This window comes from Labrus mixtus, chromosome 1, assembly GCF_963584025.1.
Source record: "Labrus mixtus chromosome 1, fLabMix1.1, whole genome shotgun sequence".
Lineage (NCBI taxonomy): Eukaryota > Metazoa > Chordata > Actinopteri > Labriformes > Labridae > Labrus > Labrus mixtus.
In genome coordinates this window covers 12,457,493-12,485,345 of record NC_083612.1, presented here as the reverse complement: position 1 = coordinate 12,485,345, position 27,853 = coordinate 12,457,493, and the positions used below count along the sequence as shown (strand labels likewise).

Sequence of the window (27,853 nt, the reverse complement as noted above, 5' to 3'; positions counted from 1 at the left end):
CAGGGTTGGTCAAAGGCAGTGAAAGAGTCTGAAGAAAAGAAGCGCAAGAGACGGACGAGCAGAAGCCTGACACACGTTCAAAACCACACAAGAAAAATGCCCAACTTTGAAGGCACCTGGAAAATGAAAGACAGCCAGAATTTTGAGGAGCTGCTCAAAGCCCTGGGTAAGGACAGTTTACTCATATTGACTTTTTTTATTTTACCATGATGGTTTGAGTGGGACTCAGCGTGGAATGGATAACAAGGTCAAATGTCTATCATCTACACTTATAAGATCTTATATGAAATAGAGAAATGTGGCAGTAGTCAAAGTTAATGATTCATGCAGAGATTACTGGAGTTAAAATAGAGTCTGTTTTTTAATTGCACAAAACTTTAAATGCATCTCGCTTGTGGTACAAATTTGAGATTATATGTTGATTGTAAGTCTTAGAGGATGGATAAAGACTTGTGCTTCACTTCTAAATTCACCTCAAAAAATGTCCAAGTGATCTTCTCCATCAAATGGCCTTGTTATTTCTTCTGCAGTTCTTTTTTCTTAATTTTCATGCCACAGTGTTGTTGCAGAAGAGAAATGTTACATTACGAATGCTTACCAAAAAGTGTGCTACCGACAACTGATTCTAATCAAAGGAGGAGACGATGAGCTCTTGCATTGTGTGAGTGATGGACTAGGGAGAGGATGGATCGGAAGCAGACTGAAGCGTTCTCCCGTCTAATTGTTTGCACTGTAACTGTGTGACACACAGGGTTAATCGTTTTTTTCCACTCGTTAGGAGGACAGAATCCATCATGATGTACAGGAGAGCTAAACAAAGCACAAGCCAGCAGCATTCCTCCCTCTCATCACCTTGTCACTGCACCTCTCTATATTTGCAACATCTGCTGATAACTATCTCAGTTACAGCTGCAGGAGGAAGATCCTTTTTTTTTTTTTTTAATACAAGAACAAACTGCTTTATGATTTACTCTCCACCTGACAACTTCAATAGGATTTGTTTTCACTGTGACATGACTCCGCCTGAGACAGAAAAGTATACCTTCATGCATTCATGCTTGAAGTTTCACCTCTAAATAAGATTTTTGTTACAAGCCTTTCGGCGCCAGAGGCAGACAGGAAAGTGTGATGAAAACTCATGACAGATGATAAAATATGGAGAAAGAGCTCAAAATTCTCAGAGGCACAAAGTAATTTTTTCTTCATTTGGTCACTCTGAATTTTAACCCTTCACATCTTTACAGACACTTCGGTCCTACCTTAAAGTGGGGTAAGCAATTTTAATCAAACACACTTTTTGTCAAATTTAGCCAATATTTCCTGTACCCACTTCAGTCTTTTTACAAACAAATCAGGTTTGAATCCACCGTCATGGCTCAGTCTGGGAAACAAAATGGGATAGGGTGGCTTGCATTTGCTCACTTATTGTATGTGGGTCTGTTATTAGTTATTGGAGTTGGGGAGCTTTTATGTGGGTTGTCTAAAAGACTGTTCAGTGAGGGGTCCAGTAATGTGATTTTTTTTTAACCTGCCTTAGAAGAGGGCGGCAGGCAGTGGTCCAGTACGTAGGGACTTGGGTTTTCGAACCAGAAGGTTCAAGTCGTAGTACGGACTAAAATATGGAAACTGGCGTGGTTGCTGGAGAGGTGCCAGCTCACTGCCGTGCTCTGCTGATCTGCCCTTGAGCAAGGCATTCATGTGCAGCCCCTCACTCTGACACTCTGTGCACTGTCCTAATTCTAAGGAATTCAATAATTAAATTACCTACACTCTGACTTTAGCCTCTGCCAACTACACTTCACTAGAGTGAAGCCTCACACGGAGGGACACACTCTTTTTTTCTCGTTGAGTTCAAATTTCAACAACGTTCTTTCAAATCACATACCCTGAACTTAGTTCCAAAGCCGAACCAGTATCAGAAAAATCTCTGATACAGACTTAAATGTAGTATTGGCCAGTATGCAATTTGTTTGTATTGTTAGCATCAGCAGGGATGTTGGCCAACACTACAGAATCTGTATTTGGGAAGGATCTGGAACAGATTTTCTCACATGTAGTCTTGTGTGTTTTCAGGTGTGAACGCCATGCTGAGGAAGGTAGCAGTGGCGGCTGCGTCCAAACCCCATGTGGAGATAAAGCAGAACGGAGAGAACTTCTACATCAAGACCTCCACCACAGTGCGCACCACAGAGATCAATTTCATCATCGGAGAGGAATTTAACGAGGAGACAGTGGACGGGAGGAAGTGTAAGGTAAATATAATTATTGACACAGTAAAGTTTTAAAAGCACTTTCTGTGCAGGAGAACATTTTGAGATTTCAACAACTGGCTTTCTGTCCACAAAGAAGTACAGAAATATAATATTAAAGCAGAACGTTTAGACTACACAACTCTTTGGAGTCCCACAACAAGCACCTAAACTCGGAGGGGTTGGCAAAATGTGCAACTGCAGTTTAATGCAGGGATATTCCAACTTTTAAAACGGATTAAAAAATAATGGTCACGGCGCTATTTGGGCTAGCAGCTAGATCGCGTGCCTCATGTATGGGAGCTATAGTCTTCTAATCGTGCGGGCTGGGTTCCACTCCAACCCTCGGCTCCTTTTAACGTCATTCCCCACTCTCTCCTCGCAATTTCTTACTCTACCTACTGTCCTGTTTAAAATAAAAAACATAAGAAGTCCCAAAATGTGGTCAAAACCCAAAACAGATAACCATGACCTCTAGTCCTTAGTTAGGGTAAAGCTCCGACTCCTGTCATTAGGCTTTCCAAAATGGGTGAGGTAGCGTTCCTCTTGACAAGTTCACTGAACTTTGAGAATTGGTCAAATATCCCTTTGAGTCTCACATTTTACAGAATTCACGGAAAGCTGGCGACATGGAAGTCGTTAAAAATGCAATAAATACATTCTTATTTTTTCTAAAGTTGAACAAAAGCACATGAAAAAGATAAAAAAAAAAGATCAACGGACAGTCCCCATTGGTTCTCAGCCATCATTATAAGGTGAAACTGAGGCGATAAATATAAGAAAGCCCATTAAACTCTTCTTCTCTGCAGAGCTTGGCCACTTGGGAAACAGAAAACAAGATTTACTGCAAACAGACTTTGGTCAGCGGGAATGGCCCCAAGACCTTCTGGAGCCGAGAACTCAAAGGAGACGAACTCATACTGGTGAGTAGTTTTGTTCAGTTTGCTTTAAGTAGAAATCTGGTGGCAAACAGAGAACAAAGGAGAGTGCAACATCTCGCTCTACACATACAACAATCCTGGTGTGTAAAGCATCTCTGTACCTAGAGACACTCTTTGGTCAGTTTCCTCTGTTTCCCTTTAGGATCCTCTCTTCTGGTCCTCTCTCTATAGAAAGGTAACAAGTTCTCTCCATGTTTTCTTTCATATTACTGTGACTCCCAGATGCTCTAATCCCATCTGCCTGAAGAAGGATGTCTAAACAATGACTCCCATTTTCATCTGAACTCTCAGCAGATCAATGACCAGATGTTCGGATGTTATGTGAAGCGGGATGAGGTGTCAGATTTGGAGGTCACTGTCTTTAACCACACGGGTCATTTTCTGTTTCTCTTCGTGCCAATAAGAAAACATGACATGTGCTGAAGGGACAATGAAGCGCTGTTATTTGGCAGTTGTGGTGCATTCAATTGTTATTGGTCTTTGGAAATGTGCTAATTGGCGTTCTTGGAAATTGTGTTGAAAGTGTGGTTGGAAGCTTAGCTTTGCATAAGACTGGAAACAGGGCGAATCATTAAAAGTTTTAAAGCACATGTGGCATAAATGTATGGGTTCCAGCTTCACAAATATGGATATTTTCTGTGTTGTTTGCAGTCCTCTAAGACTATAAAGTGAATATTTTCTGTGTGCAGTGTTAACCCTTAACTGGCATCTTATATATCAAAAGATGATTTACCTAACAGGGAAGCTATTTTTCAGAGTCAACATCAATGAGTAGAATCAGTCGCAGGCCTTCTTTTTGAATATCAAGGATGGATTGCTTCATATCTGCAGTACAGACACACATGTAGAGGTGTCAATCATCTCGCTATTGGTGGGAAAACAAAATAAGATGATTTCCCAGAGATAATGGACGGGCCAGAGGAATCACAGCCGAGGCAGAAACCAAAACTATCCAGATGTTTAAGAGAGAGTCCATCTCTGGGTGGTGACACCAGATGTGAAATTTTAAAATGATCTGGTCAATATTTTTTCCAAAATGCTACGTAGTTCCTAGAAAATGTTACGATCTCTAATGGCCTTTTGCATGAACCACCAAGTTCTTGTGTTTCCTTGTTTTGCCAAATGAGGGTGTGGATGAGCATGCCTGTATCTGTGAGACGGAAGAGTTTCATGGTGCATTGACACTCCAGAGTAAGTGAGATGTTTTAAGAAAATGTCTGAAAAATAGAATTTAAAACATCAAGTCTGTTTTTGCTGTGAACAAGAAAATATTCGAGAGTCTGAAAACAAGTGAATACTCTGTTAGGTTGCAACAACATCGTGCAGGTTATAAGGAAATATATGATCATGTGACTGCCATAAGTTTGCAGTTAGACAGCACTTCGTGATCTTGCATGTATCAGAAACACTTGAGTTCCTGGCAGTTTTTTTTTTACTGTAAACATCTGGGCCTGGTTGGATTTATTGCCCAGATGGACAACAAGAATGAGTCCAGTTTCGCTGTGATGGAGATCTCTTTCTTTTTTTTTTTTTAACTGATTATTACATACCTCTGCGGAGAAGCAATCAGGAAAATATTTGAGAAGGGCTGAGATCGGACAGAAAGAAAAGCTTTGAACAGGACCAAAATGTGTTTTTGATCAAGATAAGGGTGTGTGTGTCCGTCCATGTTGGCGTGATGGAAGGTGTAATCTGATCGGCATGTGGGGTTAAATCATCGGTGGGAGAGTAAGACGCTTTTCAAAGAAAATATCAGATTAGATACAATCCCAGACGTGTGTAATCTAAACACAACTCCCTCACTTTCAACATAACTTAAATGTACCACTTTGATTCTAAGAGATGAATGATGTTAAAGCAAATAAACAGATTTCCTCCATGATGAAACAGACTGAAAGATTTCACTGTGAACCCTTCATGAAAAGATTGGCGGTACTGGCCCATGCTTCTGTCTGCACAGTGAATCGTTTCAGACGTCTCAATCAAACTTACTGTAAGTTGTATCTTCACACAGAGTGATTGTAAAGCCTAATGATGAAAGGTGGAGATGACAGACTTGTTACCTCGCATGCTGAAACAGTGTGGTGTGTATGTGAATATGATGGAGAGTAAAAAGGGAAATGAGGCACAAAATGCACAAAATTCCAGCTTGTTCATGCAAAAATAACCATTAAAGATTTATAAAGTTAATCTATAATTCAGCTTTAGTATGATCATTTCATAAAGGGCCTTTCATGCAATCTGTAGGATGGGCACTTTTAGGCTACAACTCTTTCATGAAGCATATTCTACATTTGACTTCACATGTTGCCTCTACTTGTAAGATAGGGCTTTATTCTCTAAAACAGGATGACTAAACTTTTTCAGGATCTATTGGCATAGGACAAATGCTCCTCTGTTAGCCGATGTGTGTAGTAGAACCAGTTTTTTGTTGCTCTTTCCCCTACAGGGAACGTAACTCATAAAGCCCATCTTCTAACACGAGTACACTCCTCTCTGAGAAATTCTTCAGTGTAAACAGAGAAAAATGCACATAAACTTGAAGAGAAGCGCTGGCCAGCAGATGAGGAAATTAGGCTCTCGGGGAGAGATGGATGGACGTCGGGCTTAATGAAGACAGCATGTGCCTGGCTGCTCTCGATGTGAGATTATAATGACCGCTGGGAGAATCCACAGTAAAAAAAAAAAAAAAAAAAAGGGAGAGGAGGATAAATGCTTCAGAATGAAAAACGACTCTTTTACTTATCCATGTGGGGAACCTCATATTCTTGCTTTACATTTTAAGCCAATAATCATTGATTTCTTTAAAGATGATTGCAGTCCTACATTGGCTACTTCTCGATGAGACGGGGGGCCAGGAGGAATTGTGCGGCGGTGATAGTGTCAGGGAACCAAATCTGTGTGTGTCCTCCTGCGGGCTTTAATTGGTCTCATTGATCACACTGTTGAGAAATGTCAATGGACCCTGGTGTTACCTCCATTTAATGTCTCCCTCGGTATCGCGCCACGTGCCAGATGGAGTCGTCTCAGCTCCATATTTCAAAGCGCTGGTCTGATCCCTCCCCTCCCCTCCCCGCTCCGCCACAGCTCATGGCCAGAGGTAATGATGATGTGTGGTGCAGCAGTAAGCCATAACGCTACGCCCCTGGGACTCCCATAAATCTTAAGACTAGGACACATCCACCCATAACCCGGGGCATCCAATATCTCCCCCCTTTTTAACATCGGTATTTGTCACGTCTGGTTCTTTAGCAGGCAGCAGCGTCATTTTAAAATCTGACATTAGGCAGCATTAAAGCAGTTAAGAGGTGGAAATAAAAATCAGCAGATATATCAGACTTTAACATTGAAATATAAGAAGACTTTTATGGGACTACCATGCATGCAGAGTAAGCTGTATTAAATGTGGACAATTATATTGATAGCACTGCAGCCACTTATTTTTACTGTTATATTACAGTATATACTTCATTTGTTTGGTTTGGTTAAATGTTGTGTAAGGCAGATGAATATGACCTAAAGTGAGGAAAATAAATCACTTCACTAAGTTTTATTTTCCAGTCCTACGGTAGCTTTTCAATGACAGATATAAGAACAATAACTTCATTTTGTTTTTTTCCAAGTGAACCCTTCCCACTCTGAAAGTTAGCCCTACCACCGCATGAGGGAATAAGAAGGCCCCGCCCACTCAAGGACGCCGTGTCTAGAGAGTGTCATCGCAGGGGTTCAGCTGAAGGAGAAACAACAGACTGTCTTTCCTAAATAAACAAATATACTGTACAACAACCAAATCAACTGTAAGGTGCATATCCTTACTTGAGATTGATTGCAGAATCTTGTTTGCAGATGTCTTTCAGCACCAATCTGCTGCTCTCACAGGACAGGAGGGGCGGGGGCAGTGTGGAGGCAGGAGGGGAGGGGGGGCAGATGAGGGATGAAGGAGGCGTGTCTGAAGAGAGCATTTGTTTAGGTCTGAAAATCTGCTCAGAAAGTCGCATTGTAAGCCTTAAAGTGTCCAGTCTGTGAGTCAGAAGACCGATTGGACACTAAACAAAAAAACTAAAACCGAACAATCTCAGATTCCGGTAAATCACATTGAAGCTCAGACCGGATTGAACCTTGCTGTGTGTGTTTGTGTGTCAAACTACTGCAACTATTTTTTTGTCCTTCTTTTTTCAGATCTTTGGAGCCAATGATGTGGTCTGTACCAGGATTTATGTACGAGTGTAGCAGACGTCCAGGTCCTTCGGAGCTCAAGTTTCCTTCATGAAAAAAACTCTTTCAGTGTCTAACTGACGGGGTGAGGATTACTCAAATGACATGCAACGTCTCAAATAATCTGCTTTGACACAAAACAATTTGCACCTTTGTGAAAACAAACTTCATCTTCACTTTACCGCTTGTTTTCTCCCTTTGTATATAATTTTTCTAGCATTGGAAATTAAACAATCAAAGTATGAATTCTTGTTGTCTTTTTGTCCGTTGTTTCCTTCCTGCTTCAGGTTTTGGAAAAGTAGAAAAGACAAAGATGAGGTCTCAGCAGAAGACTCCCCTCGTTTATATGTGACCACGATGTAAAGCTTCATGTGTTTAACAAACAAAATGTAAGAAATGAAAAAAGAAGGTGGCCAACTGAGTTTCAGTCTATTCCAAGGATATTTTAATGCCAAATACCATACTAACACTCATGAACAACATCATAAAAGTCAAGAGAAGAGACAAATAAAACGAGGTACAAACAATGTTTTTCTATGTACAACCAGCTCTGCAGGACTTCCTGTGTTGTTCTGTATTAAACAGGAAATAGAAAAATAAAAACCCAGGACATACACTGTTCCAAGATTGTCTGTAGCTGCTTATGTTACTTACCATCGCTTTTAAGAGATGTGGACTTTGTTGGAAGGATGGATTCTGTTTTTTTTTCTCTCTTTCTTCACCTCCATGTTGGACAATTGGTGTGTTTGCTTCTATCCTGCTCATGTTAGTATCCAAATTTAAAATGAGAAAGGATCAGGCTGCTGTTCAAAAGTTAATGTAAGGTACATTAAATTGCTTAATTGTGGTTTTCCTCTGTGAAACATTTCAGCATTCAATGTGATAGTTATGTTTATTATATCAGACTTTTTCCTGGATATCTACTGAGCCCGTTTGAGGCTCATGGAAACAAAACTGCAGAGCGGGAAAGGCATAAAAATGCTTATTTACATCCCTCTTTGAAGGGAATACAACATTCACATTTGTATCTCACAAAGAAATACAAACTAATAGCTTTGATTAACTACGACAGATGGACTTATTGCTTTGCTTGTTTTGTAAATCCTTCAAACTGTACACAAGTCACATAGCTGACATTCACGTATAGACACACTATACACCAGTCGGTGTTTGTTGTTAACACCGCACATGAGAAACAAACACAGCGGCTGTACACTTTGTATAGTTGATACACTGAGTGAGCACTGAACCTGTCGCACAGATTCTAACCATTTTGGTCAAGTTTCCATACGGGTAAAGGTGGCCGTACTGTAAAGACTCCAGTACTTTGAAAAACAGACATCAACTGTACTTTTTTTTTAAAAAAGGGAAAAAAAAGGAGAAATCGCTGCTCAGCTACATTCAATCATCTTAAAACCACGAGTGAAACGGATGCCAAAGACTAAAAGTAGAAAAGCTCAGAAAAAGGTTTAAACACAGATAAAAACGTTTCTTTTTTTAACTAATCTAAAATGTAAAGGACAACACGTTGGACAGACCACAAAGGGAAAAAAAAGGTCTCATATCAACATCCTTTGGTAAAAAAAAAAAAAAAAAAAACTTTAAATGTTACACTTTCTTAATAAACTTTTCTGCAGACTCTACTTTAAGATCGATACTATGTGTTTTAATGTACGCTACTCATCACTGACATCTGATTTAAAAAAAAAAAGAAAAAAGAATCTAGATATAAACAAGATATTTACATAAGGTGTTTGGGCAGGTCATAAATTACTGTATATTATATCGTGCCTTATTGCACCTTTAACACCGAGAAGCAGAACATTCACAGGCTAAAGACGTTTACAGCTGGGAGCCAGATTCCTCTCCAATCTAACCATTCATCTGGTGACTGCAGTAACAGGTTGTTCTTGGTAGAGACAAAAACCTGAGGCGTTTGTTTGTATTTCATGTTAAATAATGAGCTGGTCCGAAAAAGGAATACACTTTTTTATAGTTAAGTTGCCGAGTTGTAGTTTTTGTGTTGTTTAAAATTGGTACTAATCCACAGTGAAGGAGTGCTTCTTTGTATACGGTGTAAAAATCTGTGCTTAATATACATAAAATAATGAGATTACTGAGACAAGTTGGTACTGTTAATATAGAAAACATCTATCGGTCATATGTCGCAAATTTTGCACTTTGAGCTCGATAGTTAGGACAAAGTTCCTGAATCAGTTTTCTAACATTCGCAGAAGTTGGGGAAATGTGTTGATTGATGACCCAAACATTTTGGCAAGTGAATCCAGTAACAGCAGGTTTGAGAATCCAAATGAAGCCACCGTGTATGTGAAGTCATCACTGGCAGTTTGTCGTGTAAAGACAGTTCATCTTTCCATTAGAGAGAGAGAGAGAGAGACTACAGTGTTCGGTACTTCACCCGGTACTTGTTCACGTTGAGATAGTGGAGGACAGCCGGGTTGCAGGTGGTGGTGCAGGGCAACAAGGTTTCTTGATCTTCTCCCATGAACCACCTACGGTTGGCGGCAGCCATGTCGCTGGTCACATGCTCCTTGGCCCAAGAGTCCAGCCAGACCTGAAAGCGCCTGTGCAGACGTGTGTGGACCCGCTGGTGGGACTGAAAGAGACCAGAACAACACGGCTCAGGTTCTACAACACCAGTCCAAAGTAGAACAACAAAGTCACAGGAGTTTAGGGGCTTTTCATCGTGATTGATAGTTCAGGGGAAAAGATAAATTAAAAACCAAGAGAATACAGCTCAGTAGTGAGACAAACATGATTGTTACATTATGAGCCAGTTTAACTGTCTAATGTCTGTGTTCATGCACTGCTCACAGAAATGTCTCTCAGTGTATTTCTTTAGCTTTCTTCACACATAAACAAAACTCCTGAACATTTCCTGAAGTGTCCGGGGTGAGCTGAATGTGTGAATGTAAACCTACACATTTTTCATCCTGACTTGATCCGGAATTTGTTCTGCTAGTCAGCTCGTCAAATGTCCACTTGAAGGCATGGTGACCCGATGTGTGAACACAGCAGCTTATCTATCACCAGGTATGCCAGTGTGTTCTTGTACATTAATGCGTTGATGATGTTCGTTCAACGTCACATAGCAATGACACAAAGTGAAAAAACAGTCATCATAGTGTTGGGTTAACCACCTTGGATTTCTACAACATCTTTTTAAATGATGTCCTGCTCCAGACGCTCCCCCCTAACAGACAGGGAATATATGTGAGTTACGTGTGTCAATAAGCCATTCAGGAAGATTGTAGTGACAGGCTGCCCAGACAAAATGTTCAGGAGTGCATGTGTGAAGCAGCTATAGATACTGTACAATCAACATATTACCTGTTAGTCTAGGAGGTCGACTCATGTTTTCATCTATGCTCTGTGACTGCCCACGTTATCTGCTTTTTTGTTTATCTTGCTGATCCTTCCTTGCACACACATCCTTAGTAGTATCTGTTCCATATGAACTTCCTAACACACTCTTCTGTGCTAAACGTTCAAATGAAAACGGATGCTCTTGTGTCAGAATTCAATTGAGAATGTTTCCCTACATGTTAAAAACTCCTCACAGAAGTTGTTGAACTGTAATAATCAATGTACACATTTTAACCCAGCATGACAAAACAGTCAAATATCCTGAAAAAGGTTGACTTTGAAGCTTGAAGGCTGAGTGAGAAAAACAGTATTATAGATCTGTATGCAGCATCATTTTAATGTTGTTAGTTTTGGTGACAGATTTCTCTTCCCACTTTTCAGAATTCTTAGATTTTCAGCCATCATCTTTAATTGTTCCTATTGACCCTATGACTATAAGTAACAGATTGAGCGCTGATTAAATCCAGGGTGTATAAATGTTCTGTTCTGTATTTACCTGGTGAGCTCGTGTGAGCGCTGTGTGCCTGTACATGTAGTCCTCTGACTTGCACACGTAGACCATCTTGTAGGAGTTGAGTTTGAACATGCACTCCACCTTTAGCTCGCTGCTGCCGTCCTGAGACTTGTCAGAGGGGCCCTTGGTCAACCTGTCTTTTTGCAGTCGCTCCCATCCTCTCTGGCACTTTCTTATCTGCCGCAGATTCCTGAAAGCCAAAACAAATACGAAGCGCGATGAATAAGACTGACGACAGAGAAACGGTCTGATTTACTCCACACATCAAAAAAGGGGTGCATCACGTTTACAGGGAAAGTTCCCACAAATTTCCAACATCGGTTCACCGTTTTATTACCAATAGTTTTATTACCATACAATTTCATGTTCGACAATGTGATTTCAAAGCTAGGCAATATGATCAGGCACATGACATCAAGCTAATTTGAGAGAGTATAGTAAATTTGAGAGGACTGTCCCTTTAAACAGTAATTTGGAAACCCATGCATTGCAACTCACCGAGTAACAGAATTAGAAAGGGAGTCAAATCATTCGTGGGAAATGTGGATCTATAAGAGCAGCAGAGGCAGCAGTCGTGATATTTCTGTACAGTGCACTTTCATTGCACAGCCACAAAAGTTCAAATGTTATATCTTTGACAAACATATTTTCCTCACTGGAAAAGTATCCTGATTTTGTGCAGGTAACAAAAATGCAATAATTCACCCCACCTGAATGAAAGTTTTAAATGTGTACTTACCACTGAGGGTACAGGTGAGCGGGGACTGAAACCATGAAGCATATTTTTACATTCAGGGCTCCACTTTAAAGACATGACAGGGAGGCCAATTTAAAGTCAAAACTGTTAGAAACAAACACTAGAAAATTCGCTGCCTGATCGAAAACCAATCAAAAATATGAGCTGAGGATACTTTGATGTGCACATACTTTCACCCACAATGTACAGAGTGTTATGATCATGAGATGAAGACCCAACACAACTTGAAAAAGAAACTGCTGGATTTTCCCCCCTAACCTCCATTGAAGTGATTTTTTTAAGGGTCTTTTGCCCCTTTTTTTTTTTTTTTTTTGCTGCTGATCTCTCATAGATTCAATGAAAAATAAAAGAAGGACACGATGTGGGTGAGCCCACTGATAAATCAGTCAGGTACCAGATTTATGCAATGGGTTAAATAAGAGAAAATCAAGTTTTTTTTGTGTTTTCTTTTTTAAAAAGCTCCTTTCCAAATGTTTATGGTAATGGACAGCCATCTCAAAGAAACATAAAGACAAAGAAATCACTTAAAAACAGTGACAGGCCCTCATGTGCAACACTCATCTGTAGCTTCAGACCAGAGCCAACACAACCATGTCTCCATGCACAGTTCTGAGGTGTGAGGAAAGAAATACACCAACATGAAAATACAATTTAGACAATCATTTTATTTACAAACCCTACTCCTCTGTACAAGTGTTGCAGACAATGTGCTTGACCAGAGTTTTTAAAAACTTATGAGCACTACTTTCTGTCAAACCAGTGGAAAAAAACTGCTGTTGCAACAAAAAGGTTGCAAGGGGAGTGCACTGTTTCCACTGAAAACTATTACAAACATAACACTTAGTATAACAGACTTCAACAAAATGAATATTTGAACATTTACATTTTCAAACAGTGATTAAGTCACGTACAGGACCTTTAATCTGAATACAATCACAAAAAAGGGCATAATAAGGTAGAAAAGGAAACTGTGACTCTACTGTCCTGTCATTACAAAGTCTTTTAGGTCAAACACAAGAGCTTCAGTCTCTCAAACACATATCAAAGATGTTGGAGAATGATGGAAATCAAATGAAAAAAAAAAAGAAGAGAGAAGTGAAACCCATTTGTTTTGCTTTAAATTTGTGCAGTCGATTACTTTTGTCCTTACGTCACACAATGAAAACCATTACTGATGTCAATACAATGAGAATAATCCGACCAATGATTTCTTATGGCTGTCTGCTAAAGTGGAAATTCAAACCAATGCTCAAGCTGAAACCAGTTTAAAAAACCTCACAATAATAAATAAAATTCCCGTTAAAAAGGAACTGAATCAATGAATAAATAAATTCCATTATTTTTTTTTTAAAAGTTGGCCATGTAAAGTGCAAACTTCCATGTGAGGCATAAGCCACAAACTGAAAATGTTCACAGCCAGAGACTGGTAAGTGATAGGAGGGCGTTCAGGCACTGTCAGCACTTCACAGTAAGTGTGGAGCAGTGCTTTTTTTTTTTTCTTTTTTTTTTTTTTAAATCAGCCTTTTCAAACCCTGGTCTGCTTCTAAAAAAGAAAGAGCTCTAATGCCCAAAACTGGTGTGATCAGAAAACGCTTCTGAAGTCAGGCTTGTGCTGCTGTTCCTGTCTCTGAAAAAAAGGGGAGATGTGTTTGGCAGCTGGTTTGGCTTTGCGACAGTGGAGTGGCTGCACAGCTGACTACAGTGTTCAGACAAGAGGGAGACATGGCTGGGGCCTCACCTGGGCAGGAACACCGGCTTCTGGGCAAGATGCTCCCGTAGCTCTGGGGATGCAGAATCCGAGTTCAGGTATCTGCCCACGTAGTCGGACCACCTCTGTGAAGGAAAACATAGAAAAACATTTTATACCATGGTTAATTAAAGGAAGAATGTACAACTTTTTACATATAAACACAGCAGAGATCAAGTGTCTGTAAATGTCTCTCTGAGTCATGACTGTCTACAATGAGTGAGAAGCGTGAGTCTCGCTGGCTGTGTTGTTGTCAGAGCCGTGTTTACATCACGTTTCCATGGACGAGACGGACTTGCGTATAAAAGCTGTTTTAGTCAATAGAATAGAATAGAATTACTTTATTGATCCCAAACTGGGAAATTGTGGAAAGGACTAGAGAAAAGAAGAATAACAAACTCACTGCTTATTTGGATGTCAAGTAAGTGTCTTTGGATCTCGGCCATTCTGTGTCAATGTATGTGCAATATGACGCTATGAGTTAACCAAAGTATGCTAACATTAGCCTGGTAACATAACAATGCAGGCCACAGGCAATTGAAGCTAGAGCAAAAGACAATTTTGTCCGCTACTTAATGGTGTTTAATTATGATGCGTTCTAATTGATAACTCCTTCATGTGAACACGAATGGAGGGGGGTTGGAAGTGTGTCGCTGGAGGAGAGCGGAGGCTTCAGAATAGTGGAGGTGTCCCCAAACAGCAGTTTGTTTTGGTTTAATCCTGGTGCTAAAGGGCGACATCTACTGGATCAAAAAGTCACACATTCTTCCTCCCTCCAGAATATGACACAACTGTAATCCAGAAAAGTTAAAAAGTTGTGGTACATATACATAAAATTATGATTTTTTTTTTCACTTTAGGTTTGACATCCAACTGAAGAGACATTAAATAGAGCATTCTGAATTAGCATTACGTCCCTGCTTTTTTGGACTGTGGGTTACAGATTAATTCAAAATACAATACTGTGAAGAGCCTGAAAATCTGTACCATCTGCCAAAACAAGATTATAACAGATGTACATGTTCAGATTACGTCTTTTAGCCATTTGTCACAAATATAATCCATTTACCTTCATATGATCTACATCAAATAAATGCATGTTGATAATGGTCTGTGCTACATTAAGAGATCTGACATCTTTACTGAATATCAAAATAGATTTTTCGGCCTATTACCTGTAGATGACTACTTTTAGAGGACAGGATATGAGAAAGAAAATGAAATCAAAAAGAAAAGCAAAACAACTCAACACAGGGTCACGCAGGCTGAGACGTCATAGGTGTACAAAAGAAACTGAAAACTCAGTATGCTTCAGTTTTAATATTGAATGCGTCTTACCTCTGCCTCCGCTGGCTCATCAGAGTTCTCCTCCTCTGTGTCCAGCAGCTCCATGGCCAGACTGATGGATCCTCTGCTCTTTAGGAACATCAACTGGACAAAACACAACAAGCAAGTTAACTCTTACATACTGTTGGTATGAGGGAGATTCTGAGCAGGGTCAATGTGAAGGCATAGAGCATGAACAGTATGTAGGTGTTAAGTAAACAGTTTAGCCTCGCTTGCTTTATCAACAGCACCCTTAAGGCTCGACTCACCTTAAAGCAGTTCTCATCGGACATGAGCTGCTCTGCTTTGCGCTGGTAGGCCCCTTCTGCTGTGGCCCTGGACGTCTGCGTGGACAGTGTGCCCCCAGTGGCTTTATTGGCACTTTCACTCAGGTACATGTCGGTAACACGAGAACAGACATCGTCGGTCACAAGGTGCTGGAGCTGTGAAGGCAACAGGTTCAGAATGAAACAGCAACAATTGGAGTTTTAATGATGTGAACTTAATGACTGAAGGATCAAAGTAGGGCTGTCATGATACCAGACTTTTAAGCTTCACAACATCGATGATCGTTCCAATACTACAGCAACAGAAACAGAAGTCCTAAGCACCTTAATGTTTGATGTTTCTTGTATATAATTACTAAAAACCAGAGGCGAACTCGTCTGAATTGCATATATAAACTATGTATTTTTCTCGCAGCAGTTTTAGGTTATTAAGATGACTGAGGATCTGTAGTTTTCTTTAAAGCTTCGGTACTTTCAAATTCAGTCAATCGTCAAAATAACAGCGATTGTTGTTTTATAACTCATGCTATGAATATAAAAATCTTTAAGCCGTATTACAAACAGTAGAAAGTCAAAGTGCTTTGAAGTGTTTTTGTGCGATATAAATTAGAGCGGATGATGTGAAATTGAATGTTCTGACCTGCCGGACAATGCTCTGGATGAGTTTGTCCATGGTGAAGGCAATGTAGGCGTGAATAGTAAACATTTCCCTCAGAGAGTCCTCGTACTGAATCGGCTCCATGTTTCCATCCAGAAGATTACGCACCATTTCCAGAAACACAGAGTAGTAGTCCTCGACATCAACGTCCACTGCAGGAAGAAAAAAATAAAGGAAAAGTAAGGATTTATGTAAATGATACAAAAAAAATTACACACCATGTGGTTGTGTAGTGGAATCAAAATATTTTAACAACAATGAAGCTGCAAGATGAACCAAAACTCAAAGACATTGTGTTCCTGTCTCACTTACTGGGCTCTTTCATTTTTAGTTGGATTGCTGGATTTTCATTTTTCTCCCTTTTGACCCCCAACACCTCTCTTTCCCAATCTCTCTCTCGGCCGTCCTCCTCTATCTGCTTCTCCGCTTGCCCGTAGATCCGCAGCAGACGAGAACAAAGGATGTGGTGAAGACGAAGGAAGATGTACCAATAATTGTTCACATAGAACATGTTGTAGGCCTCATCTGTGCCCCGCAGCTTCTGAGCCGCCGTGTTACTGAAGAGGAGTTTGGACTTTGTCGGGCTGCTGCCTGGCAGGCCGTTATGCTTCTTGGGGGCATCTTGATCCATCTCCATGTCGTCTTCCTCCTCATCCTCCTCCTCCTCCACATCGGAGAGCTCACCTCGCCTTGCAAACAGCAGGTCAGGGATAAAGTGGTGGATGATCTGCTTGATCTTGTACTTGTCTTCTTTCTGGATGCCCACCTGTCTCTTGACATGGTGGATGATCAGAGCAGCGGCGTCCTCCAGGATTTGGCTGTCCTCGTAGGTCACAGTCATGTGTGGGCCGCTTGGTGGGGGCGTGGCAGCTTCCTCTGATGCTCGCTCCTGTCGCTGTGAGACACAGACAGAGAGAGATACAAGGTTATTCTCTTCAAAGAAAAACATTTTTCTTTAAGAAAAAGTTCTGCCAACATGAGCGAGCCCCATTTTAAGTTTTAGAAAAACAACTTGAACTCCATTGTGGAACGTAAATTCTGCATCAGACGCACAACAAAGAGACGATGTGTGTTTGTTTCTGAAATATCAATCAGTATTTAGTATTTTAAAGAAAAAACGTTTCCTTACATCGTCGTAGAGCATCTCTATTTCATTCAGTAACGTCTTTGAGCGCAACACTTTGGTGTCATTCTGCTTGAAGTTGATGCCTTGATGGTCGAGGGATTTCAGGTAATACTTTTCATTCTGCTCCCGCCAGATTTTGTTGAAGCCTCTCTGAGCTTCTCTCCACTCCTCCTCCTTCATTTTTAATCTGAAATAATCACACACAAAAAAAAGGATGAACAACCTTCACTTGTATAAATCTCAGAAAATACAAACAGCTAACAGAAGAAATTCAAATCACATTATTAACCTTTTCAGCACTATGGGGACGGACACAGCTGGGTTCCTCTTGAGCCCATCGATGATGTCGTGGGCTTTGTCTCCATATATCCTCTGGATAGCTTTGCGATGAATGACCTCTGAGGAGCCGCCCATTGTGTTGTCCAGCTTGAAGCGCAGCTGCTCCTCAGCTGACATGCGAGAAAGCCTCCGCTGCACCGTCTCCAGGGCTCGTATCGTGGCCAGGTTGGCTTCCAACACAACATCCAGCTACAGGGGATAAAAAAAACAATGACAGTGAAATGATTAAAGAACTGTTTCCATGTATGGCTGAAGGTGGCAGCTGCAGCTTTTTTAATTGGATATCTAAATCTATCTTTGTGTACTTTGGACTCCAGACCAAAGAGCGACAGAGAGCGAGTGCTGCATAGAAGACACAACTTTAGAGTATTTCTCACCTCAAAGCGCTCATCCTCACATCTGTAAATGTGCTCCTCATATTGAGTCTTTTTGGAGCTCACAAATGTAGAATCCTCAGACCATGATGGAAATGACACCCAGGTGTCGTTCAAAACCTGCAACAGGACATTCAGTTCAATACAATTTGGATATTAAACAACAATGTTTGATTATTAAGCAAACTTAAAGAGCTTTATTAATTATTCTGAACTGTTATGACGAGTTATTTCTATGTCAAAAGCAGAGGATTTCAGGTTAGCCTTATTTGTGGGGAAAATGTGAGTTTACGTGCAGCAATTAAACACAACACAAATTCCTTCTCGAGTGCTTTGTTGAGGCCAAATACATTAAAAGAGCACCCTATCTGGTATCTCTGTTAGCTGAGAATAATCAGTTATGACAGAAACTCCTGTATTTAACAGACTTCCTTCAGTGACTCACCTCTCTGCACAGCGGCGTCCTTCCTGTGCACTTGGGTTGCTGGTAGCTCTTGGGCAGTGCTCTATAGCTGGACCCCAGCCTCTTACAGGAGGCATAGTCAATCTCCATGGCAATGCCCTCCGTTGCACGCTCTTTAGGTAAACTCTCTGCATGGCTCGACTCCCCGTGAAAAGACTCTCTGTAGCCCAGGAAGTTTTTAAACCACGTAAAAAGCTCCGGAAATTTTCTGTCAATCACAAGACATGTGAAATTAGCAGTTAGAAGTGAAGAGACAGAAGCATTGTGTATTATTAGCATTTTTTTGAATATAAAATCCATTTGACATTATATCAATAGCCAAGCTGGTGACTAACATTTCTTGATGTTACATCAAAATAAAAATCAACATGTTTTTGCTCATTGCACAAGACATCTTTCAACAATATTAACTGTGTAAGAATGGAGTAATCATTTAAGTCGATAGTAAGAAGTTCACTGTGTACAGAAAATAAAGCTTTGTCAGCTGTAGGTGTGTGTGTAGCTTCAGGACTGGCCGACAGTGTGCATGTTTAATCTTACCCAAGAAATGGGATGACCAACTGGACCAGCTCGGCACGCGAGATTACTTCCTGGTTGAAAATGTGAAGACACCGCAGGAAGTTGTCGTAAGCCTCAGAGCTCCGAAGAGCCTTCTTCACCTGTTCACATTTAACAGCGATGAGAGAAAAAAAAACAATGCCAAAATTATGTTTTAAAGAAAACTCTGATCTTGTTGTTATGAAAACCTTGCATCTTGTTATTGGAAGACTTAAAAAAATCAGTACTAATAGAAAACAAAAAACAATACTGACCTTTTCAAAGAACATGGTTTCAGTGCTGGTGCTGTGTTTGCTGACATCAGTCAAGCCGTGGTCCTTCCCCATTATTTTGGGTTTCTTCTGAGAGGGAAAGAAGACAAGGCAAAGTTGGTTTTTGTTTCAGACTCTAAAAACGTAATTAGTGTGAAGTAAAAGTTCCATTGAAGAGAAAATTGTATTTGGTTTGGTGTCAAAAAGACTATTATACAATGTCTGGTAAATCAAGCCACAACTACTGCAGCCCTGCAATCATCCAATCCTCATTAGAGTTTAGGTTTTGTGGAAAGTGGTAAGTCCACTTGATTATCATTTTGGAGTCTGTTGCATGGTGTGGATGCTGCTGGACTCTATGTGTTAGTAGTTTTAAACATCAAGTCTGTGGTCATGAATATAGATTTTGAACAGATTTCCTTTGCAGCATACTCACATATTTAAATCTAAATGTTGGTATGATGCAAGAAGGGAAAAAAAAACAGAACAAACATACAATGAAGTGGTTTGTACCTTGATAGGGGGCGTGGCTCCCACTCCACCGGGTCTTCTGATTGGCAGTCCGTTCTGACTCAGCCTCTGTTTGTTGTTCAGTAAGGGTCTCTTCACTGTGCCGCCATGGTCGTTACGTACAGAATCTGCCCTGTCCGGGGTGGTTTTGCCCAGCAGCTGAGAAGAGAACTACATCCCATCATGAATAAAGCCAAATAGATAACCGGTATCATCACAAGCAATCTGTTTAAATACGCTCAACCTTTAAAGCAGCTCAATTGAATGAGAGACGGTGCGGGTAATAAGTAGAGGGAACAAATGATTCAGTATTCTGGCATTTTAAACTGTTTTTATCATTTCTCATACACAATACACAGTGAATAGTGTGAACCAGAGCTGCCAAATACAGCCAATCAACTCCTTTAAAATAAACACCTGAGAGCTAATGTATTTGTTTTTACTGTTTTTGGACTTTTGTATAAATAAAGTTATAATAACAACAGCAACAATAACGAGTAGTAGTAGTTATTATTATAGGGGGGAAAAACAATCTTTAAAAGCATTGTTGGACATTTTCAGGGAGAAAATAAATTCAGTCTATGAAGGTGCTAAAGACTTACCATTGAGCTGTTTGCATCGGGGAGGAACTGTCCAAACTCTGAGAGCAGATCTTCTTGGTTCTTAAAGAGTCTTGCCACCTGAGTGTAGACCTCCTGCTCAGTCAGGGCTGGGGTGTAGTTTCCTCCTGCCTCTTTAGCATTTCTTTGTTCTTTCTGGAAATTGTATCATCACACAAAAAGGGATGGTGAGATTAAAACTCACACACTTGCAGCTGGGTACTGATAACATGTTTCTGCTGTATTCCCTTTTCATTCGGGTATATTGTCTTACCTGGTATGTGTGCAAGATTTCCAGGAAGGCCTTGTAGATGTCTGGCTGACCCTGGAAACGGTTCTTAATCTTATTGACGTAATTGATAGCGTGGTTGAACTCAACAGGCTGGTTGTTCTGGAGAGGTGGTGCACCGGACGGCGTGCTGCTCACGGGAGTGTGGGACTGGACCGAGGGTGAGCGCGGTGAGGCGTAGGATGGGATGGATGGGTTTGGCTGGCTGGTGGGTGTGTGAGCTGGAGACTGAATTGGCTATTTGGATTGACAGAGAAGAGCATAGGCATCTCAAACATGGAAGGAAACATTCAGCTTGGCATGCAGAGAAGGCATGTTAGGAACATCTCTGTGACAATTAATAAAATAGTGATGACATTCAGTCTGTGAAAGGGGTGCAATAAGGTAGGAATATGATCTATAATGCGCAGTTTAGTGGACCAATATTGTCACTGGTACTCTACCTTGCTGGTTTTATTCGGAGCGGGTTGGGCGGAGACGGGTGGAACTGCGGTGGTGGTAGTTTGTGTGCCGGCCTGTGGCAGACTCGGGTGCTGCTGGTGGCTCACAGGCTGGCTGGATGCTCCGCTTACAGGAAGGTTCTGAACAGAAATCCCATGCGGGGTGATGTAGTGGATCTGACCTGGTGTGGTCACATTGACTAGATCGTTGGTTTGAACCTCAATCTTATATCCAGGTGGCAAGAAAGTATTAAAACCCATGATGAGGTCTGGGTGGCCCTTGAAGAGCTGGGACACACGGTTGATTACTCCAGGAGTGTCTATGCTGTAGTAACACAACGAATGACACAAATTACACACCACAGAGTTGGTTCTGCATGTCACCAACGTTTTCAAACATGATGTCGAGAAAACTCAAAAATGAAATTACCTCTGGGACTTGAACTCCTTCATAATATCAAGGAAATCATTATAAACTTGCGGCTGGTTTCCAAACTGAAGCTTCACTTGATCCAGATAGGACAAGGCGTCTTCAACCTGAAAAGTGCAGAATGAAAAATGATTTGTAGTCCTCCACTATGTAACCACTTAATTCAGCTAAATGATATAGCGTGCAAACATTTGGCCCAGGTGGAAATCTTTTGATACACATTTGTAAATATATATATCGAAAGTCTGTGTATTCGGGGTGCAGATGGCGTATCTGTTAGGTCGGGCCCCATGTGCGGAGGCTGTAGTCCGACTGTAGCCCGAGTTCAAATCTGACCTGAGGCTCTTCTCCCGCATGTCCTTCCCCAAATTCCTACTCTAGCCACTGTCCTATCAAATAAAGGCAAAAAGCCCCTCAAAATAATCTTTAGATTGAAAAAAAAGTCTGAGTATTTGTCCATGTGGCTGTACCTTTAGCCGCTGAAACTGCTGTTGTCCTTGGGTTGAAGTCATGGGTGCTGATGGATGGACGTGTCCTTGGACCACTGCAGGACCCTGGGACTGAACTGCCAGGCTGTGTGCATGGGGACCAACATGAGGTGCAGTGTTGTTGTGTCCGTGTGCATGTCCACTTGTGCTCTGAGGCATCGTCGGCACCTTTATAGGAAGAAATTATAAGAATTTCAGGATTAATAAATCTGACAGATAACCATGCCCTCAGTGGGGGTAACAAAATGTTTAGTGCTGTGTCTCAACCCAGATGCTTCCTTTAGTACTCCTTAATAAACAGCGCAGTTAACGCCATGAACTTTCTTGTGTATGAATTTTAACAGGGTGGTGTGTTCTTAAATCGAACAAAGCAGTTATGCACTTAGTCAAATTCTGTGGCAGTTATTTCATCTAACACTATTTTGATAGCATTTAAACCCACTAGAGAACTATTGGCCACAAGAGTCGCCCAAAATAAGTTCAGTGTGATTAACTCACATCTCTTCAATTCAATTTCGTTCGACTATAATCCGTTTAAGACTTTGAGCAAAATGATTTGTAGACGTCTGATTTGTATACAGGACTAACAAACTAAAAAAAATATGACTGGAATTTATACGTGGTGAAAACTCTGACCAAACACAACCACAATCACATTGATACCATCTTACCATTACCTGGTAGCCTTGGGGGAGGGAATACTGGATTCCAGTGGATGGCTGCATGTTGTCTGCAGCTGCCTCTATCACAGTCTGGGCCGGGGCAAGGGCCCGGTGCTGGAAGCTGTCTGCTATTCCTTGAACTGGGGGGCGGCGTGATTGCTGTTGCTGGGGCGCAAATATTGGTTCCTGGTCCTCCACACGCCTCTTCATTGTATAAACATACTCAAAGGGGCTGAAGTGGACAGAGGCAGAAAGACAGTAAACAGTCTGTTTGGTTCGAATCAGTCTGAGACCTTTACCAACGTAATTAGTTGAAGCGTTCTGTAAGAGAGAGCGCTCTACTCACAGTTATTTTGCAGTAAGAGAGAGGGCAAAGAATTTGAGGTTGACATTAATACTAACAACAGTTAGCATATATAGTTTCTATTTGTTTGATGTATAGAACTTCAGGATATTACTGTTAAAATTAAGAACAACCAAAAAATCTTAACACCCTGAATTACTACTATATGCTCTAAATCTTTCTGGCAAACAGGTTTCTCCACTGTAATTTGAGACATGGCCTGAGACCATTCAAGCTTGTCCCCACACTTATTCTTGTGGCAGTCTTACCCGCAATTTACACAAAGTCTGAGCACGCTGCGTTTCTGTCAGCGCCTGACCCACTGGTTCCATTTGTGGAACACAGCAGAGTGCAGCCATGAGTAGCTGTACACACGGGTTCACAAGATCACATGAGAACTACAAGATCATGTGGGAATCAAAAGAAAAACATGCAAACAACATGCTGGTTTGTCTTTCTAAGGTCGATTTATTGTTGAGCCACTACCTGTTTTGACGTAATGTTCATAAAGTAATGAAATATACAATCGGGGGTCGGTATTTTGTGTTTTATTTTGAAATCGACTGGATACTCTGTGCGATTCCTTGTCTGACTTCCTGTCCAGGTTGACCTATTCTGTTCAGCTTGATGCATGCTCTGTCAAAAAAATAGACTCCAAAAAAATAGACTTATGAGTATTTGGAACGGAGTGGCGCTGCTGGTACGCTCCGGAGATGGACCACAGCACATTCTGTGGAAACACAATCATTGACTAGAGTGGAAACGAACGGCGCCGTATTGCACAGCTCTGACAGAATATGACTTGCATGCACTACTTACTTAACTAAAATGAAATACTTTAACTGCATGAAAACATTTTTAAAGTTTCACAAAAATGTCAAATTCAAAAACTGTCTGAGATGATGATGGGATCTATAGTGCTTCAGAGGAACTTTTAGTCAAACATAATAAAATAAAACATATCATCATGAGTATCACACAGATGCTGAACAACAGAAATTATCAGGACTGTCATTGAAAGTAAATAAAAATGAGTAAAGAGCCAAATCTACAAGCTCTGAACAACAGTCAGGAGGCACAGTTAAATGTTTGGACCACAGAATGCGACTTTTAAACAAATGACCTCATAATTATAAAATCAAGTTTCTCTCTTTTATAATAATTTGACAATGTAGTCAAAGGAGTTTGATGGTGGTTGAAAGAACTAACATTGTTGGGAATATTTTCCCATACTCTGCTTTCACATGACAAGTGACAATATTATATTTTCAATTCTTGCAGTACTTTAAAAAATAACTTAATTTGGCAATATTATTACAATTTGAAAAGTATTTCACGAAATGCTTGTCCCCAAAGACATGCTGTCATTGTTCAGCAGAATGGCTGTGGCAGCAGGTTAGGGACCGTCTTACAAGTACTATAGCAGGCATGGTCATAACAAGTTTTAAGCATTATAGACAATTCTAATGAAAATGTTAAATTTGTCTGTCCTGTAATTGAAATGATGTTTTTAACCGAGTAAACCAATATGTATAAATTAAATGTGTAATATTTCAGAATTTGATCTCATTGCTATGTCTAAGCTCCTTTCTACTTTTCAGTTTACAACTTAGGGGGGCTCTTATCTCTACCTGACGAAACATTTCTATTTAAGAACATACGGTATACATTTTCTGAAACTTCAAAATTATAACAGACAGGCTCTTAAAACATTAGCTCAGAATACCATCTCTGATAAAGTGCATGTTTTTTTTCATACAGGTCAACATCTGTTGTTTTCATGTGTGCTTTGATTGAATTTACATGTTTTATATCTGAATTCACACTTTTTTAGCAGATATTTTATGAGGAATCTGTATGTAAACTATTGATACAAGATTTTTGTTTTTTTATTCATGCAGCTGAGGAAAGAAAATATAGAAATATATAACCCACTACCTGTCCACACTGTCATTGGATTGTTCAGTGACTTAGAAAGAAAAATCTTTGTGGCTCTAAGCCAGGGGTCTCCAACAGGTAGCTCGGGAGCTACTGGTAGCTCGCCTATAGGTTGACCGACTGTGTTAAAAATAAAAATCTGACGACGGTAAATGCACCTCTTCCCACTATTAATATATTTGGCCCATAAAAACAAGTATGAAGTACTAATGTTTTCTTGGACATTGATGTGAATTTAAGATTATTGACAAGCATTGGCTTATTGCAATTTCACACATAGAATAGATGTTTATTGCCATTTGCACAGGTACAGGACAGTACAGGTACATTGGAATTCTTGTGCGTTTCTCCCTGAGTCAGCTTCTACAAAAAAAGTAAAAATTATATATAAAATAGAATAGCATTGTAAGAAAAAAAGAAAGAGTACAAAAAAGTAAAAAATAAATAAGTTGTACATGTACAAACAGCAGCTTAATTCAGCTGAGCTATGTAAATAAAAGCAAGCGATTTGATGCAAGTCACTTTCATTTTTTGAAAGTAGCTCTCAGATGAAGAAAGGTTGCAGACCCCTTGGTCTACGCACACTTCCTACACGTGTATCGAGAGAAGTAATTTAGTGACACTCCCTAAGCTGACGTCATTGCAGTCGTTCAGAGCTCTCGCAGCCCATTTCAGGAAAACACAGCCGGCAGAGCGTCGACGGTCTTCAGTCGCCCAAATATCGTCTCTGTCGCACATCCGGTTTCAAATATTATTATCGAAACGCGAAACAAAAAATGTCCAAGACAGTGAACGACGAACGACGGCGAAGTTAGTCGACTAAAGCGCTGCAAAAAATAAGGTGTAACATGTTGGGGATGACAGTGAAGAAGGCGCTGTAGCCTCATCCCCTCCCCCCTCTCTCTCTCTGACAAACACCGAGCTTAACACCATCCGCTCTCCGTCAGCCCTCCGCTTTCTCTGACGGCGGCTTTTCGTCTCAGCTCCAAGTTATGAAGCAAGAAAAGATAACTTTTACCACCTGCAGACTTTTAAAAAATCAGACAGTTTAAATAATAATGTGACTCTCGGGGGTCTCTGCTGGTCGTCGGGACTTAAAATAAAAGAGTTAATAAACGTGTTGGCCGAGGTGAGGTTAGTACGCTGTCAGGGCGACAACAGCTAGGTTTCAAACAAACGCGACTGATTAAATAAATAACCATTATGTGTATTTTTTTTTCTTCATTTTGTCTTCGCTTTGCTGGGCAGGTCAGGAAGAGCTAACAAGCTAACGTTAGCCTCTTCATAGTAACGCTTCGACAGAAATACATTTAACTGAAGCGTTTGATTTGTTTCCCCCACATCCCAGTTATGATTGTCTCCTCGCCGGTTTTTAAGTTTAAGACATTCAAATTTAGTGAAGCAGGATTTAACTAGAAGCGAATCTGCATGTTTCCAAGTCTGCTCAGAGTTAGCATGTGAGCTAATTCATGGTCGCCGCTTCGCTCGCTAGCTTCAGATGTTAGCCGGAATAACTTGTTTTTTTTGCAGCAAGCTAACGTGGCCGCCGCTGAAACGACACGTTATACGTCGTTATAAGATGAGAAAACACTTACATATTTTATCCTCACAGCAAACCGACAGGGGTTAGATTGCTATTTCCTCCGCCCGGCAAGGTTATATAGGAGCTAGCCGAATGCTACGATAGCACAACAACCGACCCCCATCAGCACAGGGGCTAACAAGCTAGCAGCACTTCAACTTACCTCGCAGGACTACCGCCAGCAACGATTAGTCACACCGGTGTACCAGAGCCCGATCAGGAGACCGCTACTTGTGCATTCACGGGGCCGTGACAAAAAGTGAAGTTTGGAGAGGTGGTCGCAAATGGAAAATGTCAAAAAATGAAATAGTTCGTAAGAGGCTACGTCGCTAACAACAGTGTATGTATGAAGCGGTGTTCCCTGAACATAGGGGCGTGGCTAACATGAAGGCGGGCTAGGCTCCTCCCACTCCGAGCGGGGATTGGTCCGCTCTTCAAAATGAAAACAAATACACTTAAGGCAGTGAACCAGTTCATATTTTTTTGTACTTGGTTTTGTACTTTAGTGTAGTTTTATCTGTTGCTACACAGCCTCCATCTTACATCAGAGTTTGAGACTTTTATTTAACACTTTCCATACAACTTAAAACATATCTATGCAACAGACAATACGAGCAAGTCAGGTCTCCAAGTGCCACACATTGGAGATTTACCCATAAAAAATATTTTTCAAAATCTGACAACTCTTAAAAAAAAAAAAAAGACACATTATAAGCTCACCTGTGTTGAAATTTCAGGATCTAGTTCACTTGAAAACATTGTTAGTCATGTTTAAAGCTAGAAATAGATCCTTACCCAAAAATGTACAGAAGTTGTTTGTATTTAATGAGGAGGATCATAGACGGAGATTTAATTATAAAAAAAGTCAATTTGCACGCACTACATTAAAACAAATGTGTATCTCAGTAAATGGAGTTAAATTATGGAATTCTCTCGATAATCATTTAAAACGCTGCTCAAGTATCATTCAATTTAAAATAATGTATAAAGAAAATGTTCTGGGAAATTATGAATGTATTGATTTAATCTAACTGATTGTATTTGATTGTTTCTATATTTTTTTTATCTATTTTTTGTTTTGTGAAAGAAAGAGAAAACAAACAGGTTAGCCATCTTACTCTGTTAAACAGTTTCTTGTGTTATTAGGAAAAGGGGGCAGGTATTATAAGTTTTCTTCTTCCTGCTCCTGTTTGCTCATGAACAGTGTTTCAGCATCATGAGAAAATATGTTTTGCTGTGTATTATGGTGTTGAAACCATACACTGAATTGAGCAAATAAATAAATCAAATATGAAATATGTGTTTCTTATGAGCAAGAACATACAACTAGTGAACACAACTAAGAAACTCAGCAGAGCTCAAGAAACACAATTGTACGAC

The 27,853-nt window shown here is 40.4% G+C and overlaps 2 protein-coding genes across 10 annotated transcripts; one reads left to right on the top strand and one right to left on the bottom strand.

The window, feature by feature from the left end:
- The first annotated feature begins 8 nt into the window (after window positions 1-8).
- On the top strand, window positions 9-8,026 carry LOC132954576 (cellular retinoic acid-binding protein 1). Of its 2 annotated transcripts, XR_009665800.1 has the most exons (5): window positions 9-166; window positions 2,074-2,252; window positions 3,059-3,172; window positions 7,370-7,490; window positions 7,693-8,026. XR_009665800.1 is itself a non-coding variant. In XM_061027201.1 (4 exons), exons 1-4 carry the CDS (start codon window positions 97-99, stop codon window positions 7,418-7,420), a joined length of 414 nt encoding a protein of 137 aa, XP_060883184.1. In that variant the 5' UTR covers window positions 9-96; the 3' UTR covers window positions 7,421-7,651. The 2 variants fall into 2 exon arrangements, 1 of the variants encoding a protein (XP_060883184.1); XM_061027201.1 differs by lacking the exon at window positions 7,693-8,026 and having other exon boundaries at window positions 7,370-7,651.
- LOC132954114 (paired amphipathic helix protein Sin3a-like) lies at window positions 7,828-26,855 on the bottom strand. Of its 8 annotated transcripts, none has more exons than XM_061026688.1 (21): window positions 26,637-26,855; window positions 22,620-22,842; window positions 21,931-22,116; window positions 21,461-21,567; window positions 21,034-21,355; window positions 20,576-20,827; window positions 20,305-20,457; window positions 19,706-19,873; window positions 19,196-19,279; window positions 18,924-19,042; window positions 18,366-18,591; window positions 17,924-18,040; window positions 17,497-17,735; window positions 17,211-17,394; window positions 16,394-16,976; window positions 16,064-16,233; window positions 15,406-15,579; window positions 15,149-15,241; window positions 13,802-13,896; window positions 11,289-11,496; window positions 7,828-10,022 (listed from the first exon to the last, which is right to left on the bottom strand). In XM_061026688.1, the coding sequence occupies exons 2-21, from the start codon at window positions 22,818-22,820 to the stop codon at window positions 9,804-9,806; spliced, it is 3,900 nt and encodes a 1,299-aa protein (XP_060882671.1). In that variant the 5' UTR covers window positions 22,821-22,842; window positions 26,637-26,855; the 3' UTR covers window positions 7,828-9,803. The 8 variants fall into 8 exon arrangements, 7 of the variants coding, with proteins under 7 accessions (XP_060882671.1, XP_060882597.1, XP_060882752.1 ...); XM_061026614.1 differs by having other exon boundaries at window positions 19,196-19,282; window positions 26,637-26,854; XM_061026769.1 differs by having other exon boundaries at window positions 19,196-19,282; window positions 22,626-22,842; window positions 26,637-26,854.
- Between the last annotated feature and the right edge of the window lie 998 nt (window positions 26,856-27,853).